The 15,858-nt window shown below is 44.2% G+C and overlaps 2 protein-coding genes across 3 annotated transcripts; one reads left to right on the top strand and one right to left on the bottom strand.

Moving 5' to 3' along the window:
- Window positions 1-2,109: 2,109 nt before the first annotated feature.
- On the top strand, window positions 2,110-3,218 carry LOC127312552 (aquaporin NIP3-3-like). Its single transcript, XM_051343081.2, has 4 exons — window positions 2,110-2,283; window positions 2,375-2,800; window positions 2,907-2,968; window positions 3,071-3,218. Exons 1-4 carry the CDS (start codon window positions 2,110-2,112, stop codon window positions 3,216-3,218), a joined length of 810 nt encoding a protein of 269 aa, XP_051199041.1.
- Window positions 3,219-8,558: 5,340 nt separating this feature from the next.
- On the bottom strand, window positions 8,559-14,551 carry LOC127314798 (peroxisome biogenesis protein 2). 2 transcript variants are annotated; one of them, XM_051345324.2, is made up of 8 exons: window positions 14,231-14,551; window positions 13,547-13,660; window positions 13,283-13,439; window positions 11,498-11,634; window positions 11,322-11,422; window positions 10,922-11,039; window positions 9,643-9,809; window positions 8,559-9,043 (listed from the first exon to the last, which is right to left on the bottom strand). In XM_051345324.2, exons 2-8 carry the CDS (start codon window positions 13,655-13,657, stop codon window positions 8,938-8,940), a joined length of 897 nt encoding a protein of 298 aa, XP_051201284.1. In that variant the 5' UTR covers window positions 13,658-13,660; window positions 14,231-14,551; the 3' UTR covers window positions 8,559-8,937. The 2 variants fall into 2 exon arrangements, with proteins under 2 accessions (XP_051201284.1, XP_051201285.1); XM_051345325.2 differs by lacking the exon at window positions 14,231-14,551 and adding an exon at window positions 13,754-13,775.
- Between the last annotated feature and the right edge of the window lie 1,307 nt (window positions 14,552-15,858).

Genomic DNA, 15,858 nt, shown 5'->3' with positions numbered 1-15,858 from the left:
CGCAACATGGGCACAACCCGACATTTTTACCCTCTTTTCCTATGTTCTTGTTTTTTCTCCTGTCCCTTTCTTACCCAACTAGCAATGCATCTTAGAGAAAAAAAAATAGGAACATAGCCGGCCAACCCTCCACCGCCGCCCCTTGTGTGGTCGCACTAGAGCAACATTGGCGCGTGGAAGCACAATTTTTTGCGTCTGACAGAGCAACTTTGGAACCCGCCGGAGCAACTTTTGTGCCCACAGATCAACTTTGCTACCCACATAACAACTCGGGACCCAACGACACTGGGGTAGCTATGTGTAGGTGAGGGGGAAGGTGGCCTGGAAGATTCTCTGAAGAAAAAATTATTTTAGGGACTAAGATGGAAAAAATTGGTGTCTTTTGCCCCCTCCAAACATTCGTCTTTTCTCTTTTGCCCCTCCCCCCATGGATCTTGGGCAAGCTCCGCCACTGCCCGACGGAGCAATTTTGCTGCTTGACAGAGCAACTTTGGAACTGCGATGGAGAACCTTTGGTGCTTGCGACAGATTCTTGGTGTCCGACAGAGCAACTTTGGTGTCTTACGGTGCAACACGAGTGCTCGACAATGCCTAACATGGTGTCCGACGACACAATTTTGGTACAACGGAAGTGCCCGACTAAGCAAGTATTTATTTAAAAGTTATAACTATGCAATATACTTCGTGTCCGATGGAGAAACTTCAGTACCCTACGAAGCAACTTTGGAATCCGAGGGAGAACTTTCCTTCCTGACAAAGCAACTTTGGTGCTTGTAGCGCATTCTCGATGTGTGATAGGGCAACTTTGAAATCTTACTGCATAACTTAGTGTTCGACAATGCTTAAAATGATGATTTTGTTATCCGACGACACAATTTTGGAGCTCGAATGCGCAACTTTGGTGTCCGATAACGCAAAGTCCAAAAGAGCAAATTTGATGCCCGACAAAGCAATTTTGGTGCCCGGTAGCACAACTTCAGTGCTTGACCTAGCAAGTTTTTATTTAAAATTTACAACTATGCAATATATTGATAGACAAGAAACTAGCAATTTTGAACAAATGTTATGTGGGCCCACATCTCTCATCTCTCTTTCACGATATCTTCTTCCTCCCAAAATGAAGCCCATAACTCTGTACTGTGCTTTCTTCTCTTGGGCGAGCAACTAGGCACGAACTACCGGCAATGAACAAAACCAGAAACCGCCCCGTTTCTGAGCAACTAGTAAGTGATTTTAGGCAACAAATTAGCATTAGAAGGCAAGTACCATCACGTTAGAGGTTAGACCCACCGCTCACTTTCCTCCCTCCCTATTTTTCACCGGTTCCCCATTATCCCCTTTTTCCTTGCAACATCTCTCTCTATCCTCCCGTGAGTACTCTCTCAGCAGACGATTCAGGTCGCCGTCGGCCGCCAGCCGCCAGCCCCGCCGTCCTCCCCTCGCTCAGTTCCCCACCGGCGAGTCGCTGTTCCACGGCTTGTGCTGTTGCTTCACCCGCTGCCCCACTGCTGCTCCCGGACGAGGCGCGGTCGCCGTTGAGGAAAAGAAGGGCGCGTGGTCGCGGGAGGTACCCGGTGGCGGGGATCCGGGCGTGGACCTCTTGAGGTGCGAGACGGGAACCTGGCCAGCGGCTGGGGCGCACGTCTAGAGGGGTAGCCGGCGGCCGGCAGCGAGCGCGGTGGCTGGGGTTACGTGCTTGGCCAGTCGCGCTCATAGCAGGAGCGGTGGCAAGGCGGCGCGCGTCATTGATTTCGGCCACGAGCGGCGGAGAATGCGCCCGAGGCCGCGAGCTGCCGCTGATGAAGAAATTGGGGATCGAGAAACAAAGCCAGAGATTTTTTCCTTTCCTTTTTTTGTCGGGGCGACACGAACTTTCCTAATCAGAGGGTGCGCCAGAAACTACCGGTAGACTCGTCCCTTTCCTTTTTCGGTTGACCGCCGAGATGAACCAACGAGCATGCGGCCGCCCGCTAGACGCCTCCCTATATATATGCACCTCTCAAAGGAGAGCATTCAGATTCAACTGAACAATCTCCTTAGCTAGATTGCTAGGTAGATTTTCCTTGTAGATTAGAACTTCGGAGGATGGATGAGAGTAGGAGTGTCAGCATGGATTTTTCAGTGAGCATCCCGGCAGCTTCCGCCATGGAAACCACCACCATGGTGCCCCTAAAGTCGCCTTCCTTCAAGGTCGTGCCAGTACTGCACGATGAGATGGCCAAGCAATTGCCCGGCCACTCTATCGTCGGTGCCAAGCCGGCGGCGATTCTCCTCGTTAAGAAGGTGTTTATATTTTGACGCCAACGTTAATTTCTCCACGAACTACTACACTACTTAAGCATTAGCTCACCGTGAGATTTTAATTATTTTGAAGGCATTGGCCGAGTTCTTGGGCACATTCCTGCTCATCTTCACCCTGCTGTCGGCGCTGATCATGAACGCGACGCACGACGGCGCATTGGGCCTGGTGGGTGTGGCGGCAACGGCGGGGCTGGCGATTATGGTGATCGTGGCGTCGCTGATCCACGTGTCCGGGGCTCACCTGAACCCGGCGGTAAGCATCTCCATGGCCGTGTTTGGCTACCTCCCACGTGCCCACCTCGCACCCTACATGGCGGCGCAGTTCCTAGGCTCGATCGCCGCCTCCTTCCTGGCCAACGCGATCTACCACCCGGAGAACCCAGGCGCCATCGTCACCACCGTGCCCACACTCGGCACCACGGAGACATTCCTCGTCGAGTTCGTGATCACATTCGTCCTCCTCTTCGTCATCGTCGCCCTCATCGTCGATCCCAAAGCGGTAAGAGAACCCTCGTCCATCGATGATCTTGCAATGCTGAAGTACACGTCTACACGAGTATTTCATCCATCAGCTTAATTAGACGACTTCATTATTGGTTCTTTAGGTGAAGGAGCTGGTAGCAGTGGCAGCTGGTGCAGTGGTGATGATGAACGCCCTTAGCGCTGCGTAAGTCAAATCAATCCATCCTCTATTTTTAATTTCGTTCCAAGTATGCTGACAATTGGGTTAAGTAACATTCTGACTGCATGCACGTATGTATGTGAGCAGTCAGTCAACGGGAGCGTCCATGAATCCGGCGAGGACGCTGGGGACAGCGATCGCCACGGGGACATACACCAAGATCTGGATCTACATGGTGGCGCCGCCGCTCGGCGCCATTGCCGGAACCGGGGCTTACATTGCACTCAAGCACTGATGCCTACACGCATGGTTGCACAAAGTGTTAGGATGACAGTCCAGAAGAGAATGTTATTAGAACTGTTAAGAATTTTCACCAGCAACCAGGGGAACTCCATGTTCCCCAGCCAAGTATTCCTCATGCTGAAGTATGATTTGTACTAGTACTTGTTAGGATTGATCAGTGCTTGCTTGTTGCACTGTTAGGATGACACTTCAAAAGAGAATGTTATTAGGTTTGAAATATTATACTCCCTCCAGCCCAAATTAATTGACACAGCCTTATACTATGTCAAGTACAAGTATTTGATTTCAAACAAAAAATGTCAAGTACAAGCGTATACCCGCAAAAAAAAATGTACAAGTGTACCGCCAAGAGAATACTACAAAATTGTTTTTGAAACAAGGGAAAGTCATTGTGTTTCATTAAGTAGATACTGAGAATTTTAAGGTTTGATTTACGAAAAACCGGCCAAGAATCATTTATTAGTACTTTACTAGCATATCCACAGACTAGCAATATGAAGCATGTTTGCTAGGGGTGGGCAAAAAAGTCGATGACCGAAGACCGAAACCGAAAAGATCGAGACCGAACCCGAAAAGACCATGACCGAAATGACCGATAAAGAAATTGGGTAGAAAATTTTATAGACCGAATTTAGTTTGGTCAATTCGGTCATTCTTCCAAGTAACCGAATAGACCGAACTAACCGAATTTGATGTGAGACTGTCCCAATCTTTAGAATTGTGTGATGTGCGTGAGATGTGATATTCTTGAATCTTGACCAAACTTCTCTGGAATTTTTACATTTTTGTTTAGATTGTTCAACGTTTATTCCTGCCAATCTATCTATCTATCTATCTATCTATTATATACTAAAAGCAAAATACGAATATTTGATAGAGTCACCATATTAATCCACATATGCTAGAAATAATTATACCGTTGATTTACTGATAACGGTTAAGATTTAATAGATCTATGTGTTACGTAAAACTGTAGATACGTGACAAGTCTAAACTATAAATATGGAAGCCGCACAATCACATAGTCGTTTACAAGATTTGGTCCAACCATATTACGTAAAACTATAGATACGTGACAAGTTTAAACTATAAACATGAAAGCTGTACAATCACATAGTTCTTTAAGATTTGGTCCAACCAGAGCTGGACCGATGGAGTCCAGATTAGCACGTACGCTGAGTATCTATTCGTCCAAATCATTTGGACTGACCGACTCCATATTGAACATATCTTGTGAGCATCACCATTTACTTTAAAAAAAAGGTGTGTCTAAATCTGAGTCGACTGAGAGTTAACTTATGTCTCGGTCGAATTACATCAGCGTGTTTCGGTGCAGACCTAAACAAAGTAGAAACAGCAGCAAACATGAATCTTCAAGCAGAAACGAAATCTAATGATGAAGCACGTGACTGAGACATAAGCCTACGTCTCAGCTAGCTGAAACTTAGCAATTCCTTTAAAAAAAACTAGTATATGTGGAGGAAGCAAATATAATCATGTACGTGTCGAAAAGAAAGAGGTAGCCAACATGGGCCAACAAATTTACGTAAAAGATCCATGCATATCAATACCGATCAATTTTAGGTTGCCCACATATGTGCTTAGCATGGACTTTGGACTCTATCGTTGAAAAAAAATCATGAACAATTTTTTTAGATGAAGTTTAATCAGTCCTATTACGTCGACCAACAAATCGAAACGACCCCTAGACACGGGAAAACATCTGCTAGATACATGCTATAGAAACTAAACCAATCCGTACATATAATTACTCGATCACCGTTTGAAGTTATAAGTCAAGTCGTCCGCGAAATTGTTAGCGGTTAAATCTCTTATTGGGTCAATAGAGAATACGACTTGATTTATATGTGAAGTTCTAGATACTAATACTTTTGTTAGCAAATCCATATTTACTATCAAAAACTTACCAATGGGATTAAATTTAAACTTTAACAGAACATCAAATTGATATCTATAACTTAGAAATAACATAATTATCGTTCGATTAATTTTTATATTGCATAAAATATGATAGAAATTTTTTTAGCAAAAAAATAGCATGTAATTATTTCTGTAGCAACTTCACAATATTTATTTCATATTTGACATCGGAGGAAACAAAAACAACGGGTGAAGAGGAACATGATAGCGAAATATGTCGAATCAGCTCATCGATCATCCATTGACATGTATTTACAACAAATAAAACATTTAATGCTAATATAACCAGATCGCGAATGTTGATATGAAAGAAGTAGCTTCTTTTGCGAGGATAAATTGTCTGATAACACATATGGAGACTTCTCATTGGTTTGCATAATACTTTCGGTGGTTGTGAAAAATTATTATTTCGTATAACATGATATGAATTTCAAAATAAAGTATAAAACAATAAATTTAATTATTTACTCTTGGGAAAGTAAAGATGATGCCCTCGCATTTGCGAGAGCCCCTGTGCTAGTTGATAATAACATATGCAATGAAAAAAGGTTCAAAATAAATCTAAAATGTTGCCAACTTTTTAGTACATAATGTCTAATATTTGTGTTGACAACATTGACCATGATGTTCGGTCATGACCGAACCCGAACGCGAATTATTGGGTACCCGAATTTGTCGGGTAGTAAAACAAGCAAGTATATTTCGGTCTTCTTTTTTTATAACCAAATTATAAATAGATCAAAATACAAAAACCGAATTATCGGTCATGACCAAATGCCCATCCCTAATGATAGCACACGGGCCCACGCATTGCTAAGAAGAGAGCATCCGCCAGAGCTACCTGCAAGTATTTATGTATCCGTCATGGACCGAGCCTGCCTGAAGAGCACAAAGCCATGCCCAAACCTCCCGAGCCGCTTCTCGTGTGGCCCTTAAAACATCCCGTAATATTTTGACATTGATGAAAAATTGGCATATTAAACACACTTAAACTTGTGGTTTGCCGAGGCTTCAAAATGTTTCTAAGTCCACCACTCCCACTCCCCGATCCTTCTCTGGTGCTGGTTGCAGGAGAGGAACAATGCTAACCATCAGGAACGGCGCCTATTGGTGAAGCTCAGGTTCTAGGGTGCAACGATATACTGATGAATGGAATTTTGTAGTAAAAAAAGTGCCAGTTCCTGCTTGCCGTGTTGCACAACTCTAGAAACCTCCACCTACGGACATGATCAAGATCAATATTAACGGTGCCTTTCATGATGACTGTCGCGTCCTTGAGATTGCGGACACTGGGAGTTTACACCCCTTTTTAGGTTCGATAAGAGGGCGCTGGGCGAAGCACATAGGATCAAACACAACACAAAGACACAAGATTTTTACCCAGGTTCAGGGCACACGAATGCAAAATCCCTACGTCTTATTTATCTGATCTCTTTCATGGTGATGAATAGCTTACACAGAGAGCTAAGACTCCCTCTTCCCACGTCTCTGACTACAGCTCTTTTCTCCTTCCTTCGGGCCTCTCTCCTTTCTCTGAAGCCTACAACCCCCTTTTATATGTCATCAAGGGGAACGCATACATATTGTGGGGTGCATGCCTCCGAGCTGTCTTGTCGGCCTGCACCGTCCTCTGCAAGGCCACAACCGGAGCTGACCGTCCTCAGCATCGCTGTATGGAGCGGCAGAGGCGACATGCCAGGTGGCTAGCATGCACTCCCGAAACGTGATGCATCATAGCCTTGGGGTCTCCCGACGGGCGGCCCGCCGGGATTCCTTCTTCCCTGGGAGCTCCCGCCTAGACGGTCTCGGGCTTTGCAGGGAAGTATTTCCGGGGCGAGATCCTTGAAGATGTCGTGAGGTGGGCACTTCCCAGCCCTTTCATCAAGCCATGCGAGCGGGGCTCCCCTTATCCGGGTTGTGACTCCATCGGCGTCCTTCTCCTTCTTTTATAGGTCCGGCGGCAAGACCGGCCCCGTTTTGCTCCTCCGATAAAGCGTCGTGGGCAACATGACTTATCTTGATACATCCACCCACATGCCCGGCAAGATGGGGACCTGGTTCTTTTATCCCGTTGACAATGCCAGAGGCTGGGAGGTTGGGGCGCTATTGCCAGGGATTCAGTGGGTGACCCAATTTTTGCTGCCGTTGGAAGAGTGCACACAGCTGGTGATGCTTTGCAGACTAAATTGATAGGCATTGGTCGTCCAATTTTCTCTACTGATTGAATCCTCTATGATCTTTGCAGGCTGGGACCTATGTTTCTTCATGCAAAGTTTCTGCTACGCATCTCCTTTGATTACTATAGGTTTGAATTTGTGGGCTTGTAACAAGCCAGCTGACGCTTTGGCAGCATTAGAGCATCTCCACCGACGCGCTCCAAATAGGAACCAGCAGGGGCGCCGGCATCTCCGTTTAGGGACGCCGGCACATCATCCTCCATTTTGGGGAGCTGCTCCCACACCGGTGCCCCCAAACAGGCGGCCCCGATAGATAATTTGAATTTGAAATCTCAAACAGCCGCATCTGCGAGATCGACGGCGTGTCCGCGGTGTACCTCGCGTAGTAACCCGGCGACGACGGGGAGCTCGAGATGCTGTTCAGGCCGCCGTCCAAGCTCGGGCACGCTTCCGCAGAGGCCACCGCTTTCGCTGCGTCGAGGGCGGCGATGCGGCGCCTCCTGCAATCGACCGTGACAAAGGCGCGGCGTTCCATCTCCGTCTCCCAGTTTTCCTGCGACATGTGTCTTCGGCGGCGCCTTCGTCGGCGGCTTCGCTACCTTCGCCGGACCCTTCTCTTCGGTGGCATGGTGCGGCGGCGAGGGTTTTTCGGGTTCGAGGCTGGATGGGAGATTGAGCGGCTGGCGGGAGAAATGAGCGGCGGAGGGGACGGGGTTTTGGGGGAGAAGATGTATATTTTGTTGTTGTGTGGCTGACAGGCGGCTCCCACGCCCAAAATTTCCAGCCTCGCTCGCGCTTGGCGAAGGGGTCGGCACGGGATTGCCGCCGCTTCTATTGGGCTCCAAAAATCACCGGCGCCGTTTGAGACGCACCGGTGCGAGCCCATTTTCGCCCCCGGCCCCCAAAAAGCTATCGGGCGCGCCGGTGGAGATGCTCTCAGGTGTAGGTTGTGATCTGCACTATACTGTTGTATGGCTTGATAGCCCACCACCTGATGTGAACTGTTTGTTTGCTGACGATTATGCCGTGCCTTAATAGAATGTTGTGTTCCATATTAAAATTTAAAAAAAAAAAAAAAACATCTGTTGCCCTATAGCAGGTTGAGTGCCGACCACCTACTGAACATTGCCTCCAGCCATCCCTAGGCCACCGCTTGTGTCTGGCTTTGGATTATTTAGCTAGAAAAATAATTATATCTAAAGTTGAACTGCAGGTTACTGGAGACAGTTTAAAATACCTCTGGCTCTTTCATACAAACATACAATGCCCAGCTAAGATGTGAACTATTCGACAAAAATAACTAAATCACTAGTACAATGTTCCATTAATATAAGTTACATCTTCCTCTAGAAAGAACATATTCTTGTCTGCCCAGAAAGTGAATTCCATCTTGTGGACTTTGCTATAACATAACTTATACAAACAAAAACAAAACATGATGTTTAACACCACCAGTTTCAATCTCAAAATGTCTTGCTTCTGGTCAATAATATGTGGACCGGAGCTTTAAAAATCTGATGGTGGTGGGCGAAGAAGTGTTCTTGTTACAACAGAAGGCGGTGTATGCGCAAGAATTCCTGAACCCAAGTAAAACTAAATTGATCCATGTCTTTGAATCGCAACAACAGCCTCATTACAGCGTGCACATCTGTAAGAACTTGTAGCTGCACAACGTGTTCGTAGGCAATAGTAACAATACCTACAAACAAGAAATAATTCTTCCTGTTAAAACAAGTTAACACAAAAACATGTTGAGATACAAGATGACCGCCATAGTGAATAATGGATGTAACATGTTCAGTAATCACTATTTATTGGAAAACAAACATGTAACACATACTTTGTGTGTTGATCACATGCACAAAGTGCTGTCTAATATGAAAATTATATTCCACTGGCATGACAAGAACTGCCAAATGATTACGATTAATCTAAGACCAACCTCAAGACAGGAAGAATTTTACAGCACCGACACCTTTGCTTAAGAACACTATAACTAACATTTCATAAATTTAACAGCAATGCCTGGCTACTTGTGTATCTTAGTTTTAGCTTCAGTTATGTAAATGTAATAGAAACTATATGGCGGTTCTGGCCAAAACATGGTTTGGGCTTGCATTCATTGCAACCAGATACATTCAACATGGACAATGTTTTCTCAGGATCATACGTGACCGCAAAGTAGAGTGCATTAAATGAAAGTAGTTGGTAGTAAAGGCTGTCGAGTTAATATTCAAGATGAAATTAAATAAACCGTGGACATATATGATGAAAGACAAAAAAAAAAAAGGGGAGTACCTGTGTTGACATGGGAGAGCTACAAAGGGAATGCTAGGATTAGAGACGCATATAGGACAGTTTGCTTCGTCACCAGAAGAACTTGCTGATTTATCTTTAGAGAAGGGAAGGAGGAACTTCTTTACTGAGGATGAGTTTAAGAGGGGGAGAAGCAAAAGCAACATTTCCTGCACAAGTAAGCAATGTTAGCCACCATTTGGGAGCAAACAACAAAACATCCTCTCTTGCTATCTCAAGATTCGAGTAAGCATAAGCATTCGTATAAAGTTCGATGGACGAGAAAATGTTGGATAGAAGTGATACAGCTATTAATTTTGATACCTAACAGCAATTAGACATGCAGAATACATGTGACGTGTTGGAACAGAGTGGGAACTACCACTATGAGGTTGGCCGGATGGCACAGCATACAATGTTGGGAAGTAGAGCATAGGTTAGGGAAGGAGGAACGAGGGTGAGACCAGATTGATTAATTTCTCATTTCTTGATTCACAATTGCTACATATGTTGTCCCTTATATAGAAGGACTTACTTGACCCCTAAGTAGTACCTAATTTCTTTCTTATTCAAATTAACTCCCTTGCCTATTTAGATAACATTCCATATCTATAGAATATTTGTGTAACCCTATGTTCCTACGCATATCGTGTGTAAAGTGTCCCCTCAAACAAAAACTAGTAAAATGAACTACATGTATCACTAGAGTATATGGAATAATAAAATTTGATCATGGATTTCCGCATTATAAATCCTTAACAGGAATTTACATTTTATATGTGATAGGAACATTAGAAGTTCAGAACTTCCTAAATTCTTCAGAAATATATATAATCTACCTTAGCTAGAATCAAGGTTTCATTTAGGTAGTAGCTAATTTCTTTCTTATTCAAATTAACTCCCTTGCCTATTTAGATAACATTCCATATCTATAGAATATTTGTGTAACCCTATGTTCCTACGCATATCATGTGTAAAGTGTCCCCTCAAACAAAAACTAGTAAAATGAACTACATGTATCACTAGAGTATATGGAATAATAAAATTTGATCATGGATTTCCGCATTATAAATCCTTAACAGGAATTTACATTTTATATGTGATAGGAACATTAGAAGTTCAGAACTTCCTAAATTCTTCAGAAATATATATAATCTACCTTAGCTAGAATCAAGGTTTCATTTAGGTAGTGTGACTAGTGTCTAATCCATCACTGCATAAGCTAGAATTTTTTTAGTTACCAACTATTTGTCAGACAAGCACATGCAAGAAAGAGATTTACCGAGAACTCGTTCCAAACCAGCTGCCGATTCATGTACTCAAAGCTTACTGCTCTATTCATGTTGGGGCTCCCATAAACAAGTCTTGCTTTCAGAATCCTTTCCACGATAGTTTTATATCTGTATAAACATACACGGAAAAGCCAAAAGTCATATTTGCAATTATTAAAAAGCTAGCACGATGATTCTATAAAATCTTAAATGTCTAGCCAATTCTTGAACTATAATATTCCATCTCATTCAAGTACACAATGACGTAATTGGCCAGTATAATCTTAATGGACTGCGTATGTTCACAATATTAAAACTGTTCCTCAACTGCAAAAAATTAATGTCTTCCGGTTTTATAATCTTAGAACATATGGTATAATGAACAGAGCTAAACAGGTAGAAAAATGATACCTTCCACCATAAAGAAATGACAATAGGTTAAAGAATGAAACAGCTCTGTATAATCCTTCAGCATGCTGTACCAAACCCCATGCACGACGTGCTAGTGGTCTCTGTTACAGAATAAAAGTTATAAGAATGGTCAAATAGGAATTGAAGTTTCCAGAAATTAGTATTAAGAGATTAACCTGTTCAGAATCACCCCATCGACGGAAAGCAGAAAAAGACTGCAAGCGGGACAATAAGTATTGGCCACCAACAGTGCTAATACAATACAAGATCTTCTGAGAAACTGAAAGTCCAGGTCCTTCCAAACCTGTTCTGACTGGAAAATATATGGAGTTTATCAGTTATTGTTCAGATAATATTACGAATAATAAAGGAGCTGAACTATTGACTGTTAACAAAGGGAAAATATGATTATTTGACCTCTTGATTGCAATCAAGAATTTATCCCCAATGTGATTGATTCTTTATGCTCCTTTCATTAAAAATAAAAGGGGGGGGGGGGGGGGGGGGGGGGATCCCTTCCTTAACAGTACATTTTAGGTAGAAGATGAGACCTCCCCGCGATTTTCCATGCAAATACCACCACGTTTGATTCGAACCCGGGTGGCCGAGCTCACCGTGGTGAGCTCTAGCCACCAAGCCAGCGCTTGTTTCTCAAGCTCCTTTCATTTAATCTGTTGATGATTTTCCATTTCTTTTTTATAATAAATTATTTCCATCCTTAACCCACCCAAAGGCATTTTTGCTCTTTCACACCAAAAGTTCAAACCAAGAACCGGTTCAACCAATTCGCCCCTCCAAACCCTGTAAACCACCCATGCCACAGCCAGTCAGCAACAGCTAGCAATGGCCAGTGGCTACAAGCAGCCGTGCTGCATAAACTTCTATCACATCAAAACTGCTTTCTTCATTTGGTTCATCATTTTTATTTGGAGGGGTTTAGCGTGCTTCCTGCTCAGTGTACATGACGAAGTCAGAGACCAACGTGTCACTGGGTACGACCTAGAATTCAATGTGCCAAGCCCAGAATGAAGGGCACCAGGTGGAACAACCAATGAGCGGCAAAAGCCAGCAATAAGTGAGCCTTTCCCTCTGGTACTTTCCAACACTCATACTGAGTACTAATTAATAATGTAAATTTTCTGAGCTAGGTGGGTATAAACATTAGAACGCCTAAAGTTTTGTCACTTACAAAATTCGTTTTGGTTGGGAGAATAGTATCCTTACCGATGCAAAACACCAATGTGCCAGTAGCATCAGAATTTTTAACAACATATTTTATCCAACCACAATTATCATCTAAATACTGCGGAAATACATTGGGGATGAGGGTAAATTCTAGATTGCAATCCGAGATAGGCTGAGATCAATGATTCTCGGGCAAAGGCACTTTTTGTACTGTACATGAGTAACTTGAGAACATAGCGCCAAAGGTGTCTCTCACCATTGAATATATTGGGAAAAGGATACATAAAATGTCAAACAACATGTATTTGCACAACCAGCCTTGTTCGCTCAAAGGACATGAAATGGGATAGGGGGCAGCAATTAGGTTTGTCCAAAATTAAGACATATTTCATGCGACGGAGGGAGTACTTGTAAAGAGCAATTTATAGGTGCAGCCATAGGCCGTTTCATTGTACTTATACTTGATGAATATTATGAAACTCAGAATGTCCATGCGCTGAGCTATCTGCGGACAAGCTAACAACTAAGAGAGGCTGGGCCAACCCAACTTCAACATCATACATGACTCGACCAAAGTAAGTAAATGAGGGTATTCTGATGCAAGGCCAATGCACAGATCAGAATGCACTTACAAGCAGCTGGTAGCATGTACACACTTGAGACCAATTCAAATTCGTTTACAACTCTAAACAGCACAGCTACCATAAACAAAGGCTCGAGAAACATATCGTACATAAAGCTGACAACAGTTGAGAGAAAATCATATGGTAAAATACCCTCTTTTCCTGCGATGGGTGCTGCCCGTTCATCTCTGTACCTCAAGTTCATTAGTGCATTCCCTGGGGTTGGCTTGTCTACCCAAATAGAGAACCTCCAGATGAGGAACTCAAGGAACGCATCGAGTTCAGGCTCATACTGAAATAAGAGTCCTGGCTGGCACCAAAGGAAAAAAACGTCAAAAGTGGAAGCTATAAGCAACAATCTACTTATGTGTAAGCCATGAGGAACGCCGACATCTAGATGATTACTGAAGAAAGTACCTTCATCAAAGAGAATACTTTGACTAGCTGCTCTTTCAACATAGCGGACATTTCAACATCAAGCCTCGCAGCATCAAACTGGTTGACTCTAGATATTGTAATCGGGATCATGGTCTGCATTGAACAAAAGAAATTACGACATGAAGTATCCTCACGGTGTAGTGACCATTACTGTGCACATTAGGAGCACCTAACTGGTCTCTTAACTGGTTCGGAAACTTCAATTAGGGACCAAACCAGTGGCGGACGCAGAGAAAACCATTGGAGGGTGGGCACACCTCTAAAATTTTGCACTCCCTCTGGTGTAATAAAATTTTACGAAATGGCTAACAACATTAAAGTTTAATACGTATATATCAAATGGACACGCTTTTTTTTTCATATGAAGCAAAGCTCCAGGTTCCACTATCAGAAAATAACGGGACAATCAAATGGGCACGCTTACATCACACAAAGTTTTTTTTTTTTACAACTACATCACACATAGTTTAAAACATAGAAAAAGTCGTACATGATGGAACATAGCATAAACAGAATATAACATCATAGCATAGATCAATGCTACAATTACAAGCCTAAATTCTAGAATTACAACAGAATCAATACTAAACATAAATCTCAATGGCAGTATCAATAGCAATAAACATAAATCTTAAATTTACAAAAAGTAGAGACAATACTGACCTGCTGTTGTGCTGCACGCAGCAGACCTGCAGTGCTGCTGCTTGATGTTGATAGCCGAGCGCCCGAGCCTGGCAAGTCTGGCCGAGGGGCGAGCGGCCTGCGTCCTGCGCCCTGCGGCCGGGCGGGGAGGAGTCCAGGGGGCAGCGGCGGCCGGCGGGGGAAATCGGGGAGGAGGCGATCCGGTGAGGGGAAGCGTCCGGCGGGGGGGTTCGGTGAAGGGGGCGAACCGCCGGCGAGGATTAGGTCTCAGGCATGGGCACCATGGTCGGGCTCTTTCTCTCGCTCTGGTCTTCCTTGCCTCTTTCCGTCCAGCACACAGAGCGAGCGAGAGAGTCCAGCCAGAAAGAGTGAACCAGAAGAAAACAAAAAAAAAGACCAACTGGGCTCAATTCCACAGAGCAGAACAGGGGTAGCCCTAAACATATCTCAAATCTGGGGTGGGCCACGGCCCACCCGGCCCACCATCTTTGTAAAGTCACAATCGAAGGATTGATAGCAGGAGCGTCAAAATACGGGTATCACTATCTAGAGATCAACATTCACGAAAAAAAACATCCTCCCGCGAAATATATGAGAAGCCAACACGTGTCAAACCAAAGAAGCGTCCACGTGCGAGTACGGAAAGACGCCCCGCGCACGCCCCCATGCAGGTACGCTCGCTTCTGCCCCGCGCGTAGGCCCACGCACGTAGGATCTCTCCCGCCCCGCGTTCCAACCTAGCTAGCTACACATATTAGCTAAGCACACGCGCTCTGATGAGTAGGTACTTCACGATTTGAGTGCTGCATGTGCAAATCGACCACCTAGCTAGCTAGCTTAGCTTACATGCTTGATAACAATTAGCTAGCTACCACAGTGCATATCAGTTTGTATTTTTTTCTTTCAAAACAGAGGTACATATACAGCCAGGGCCAGCTCTGGCTCAGGGCAAGAAGTGCGACGGCTCGGGGCCAACCAAAATGGGGGGCCATTATTTTGGCACTGTGCATATAGGAAAAGGTAGAAGAATTTTTTTTAAGCCCATCTAGCATGCACGTAGCTTAAATTGGGCCCATTTATAGAATTTGCCCTAGGGCCCTCCAAATCGAAGAGCCGGCACTGTATACAGCACGAGTACAAGTACAATCACACATACGAGTGAGTATAGTTGCATACACGAGCGAGTACAGCCACACACACGAGCAAGTACGAGTACAACCACATACACGAGCGAGTACAGTCGGGCAGACGAGCGAGTACATTGGCGCACACGAGCGAGTACAGTGGCGCACACGAGCGAGTACAGTGGCGCACACGAGCGAGTACATGTACAGAAGTACAGTGACGCACACGAGCAACCACAGGTACATAAGTACAGTCGCGCACACGAGGAAGTACTGGTACAGAAGCACAGGTACAATAGCGCACACGAGTAAGTACAATTACTGAGTAAAGGGAAAAACTGCATCAAAAATACTAAAAACGGAAGTAGTTACCAGTTGAAGCACGAGTACAGTTAGGTACACACCACGATTACAACCATAGTATTGGAACTACGGGAAAAGTATCTCAAAACCTATCAACATGGGATCTAGTTTTAAAGATCTCGATGCGAGGGTCTCAAAAGTGAAAACGGATCGTAATTTAGA

Source organism: Lolium perenne, chromosome 7 (genome assembly GCF_019359855.2).
Source record: "Lolium perenne isolate Kyuss_39 chromosome 7, Kyuss_2.0, whole genome shotgun sequence".
Classification (NCBI taxonomy): Eukaryota; Viridiplantae; Streptophyta; class Magnoliopsida; order Poales; family Poaceae; genus Lolium; species Lolium perenne.
This window is presented reverse-complemented; position numbering and strand designations above follow the sequence as displayed.

Excerpts from the sequence above, each read along its gene's own strand:
- LOC127314798 (XM_051345324.2), bottom strand. The coding sequence starts at position 13,657 with ATGATCCCGATTACAATATCTAGAGTCAACCAGTTTGATGCTGCGAGG. Across the intron at positions 11,423-11,497 it reads GATGGGGTGATTCTGAACAG|AGACCACTAGCACGTCGTGC; the intron begins GTTAATCTCTTA and ends ATTCTGTAACAG. Across the intron at positions 9,044-9,642 it reads GCTCTCCCATGTCAACACAG|GTATTGTTACTATTGCCTAC; the intron begins GTACTCCCCTTT and ends TCTTGTTTGTAG.
- LOC127312552 (XM_051343081.2), top strand. The coding sequence starts at position 2,110 with ATGGATTTTTCAGTGAGCATCCCGGCAGCTTCCGCCATGGAAACCACC. Across the intron at positions 2,801-2,906 it reads TCATCGTCGATCCCAAAGCG|GTGAAGGAGCTGGTAGCAGT; the intron begins GTAAGAGAACCC and ends TTGGTTCTTTAG. Across the intron at positions 2,969-3,070 it reads ATGAACGCCCTTAGCGCTGC|TCAGTCAACGGGAGCGTCCA; the intron begins GTAAGTCAAATC and ends GTATGTGAGCAG.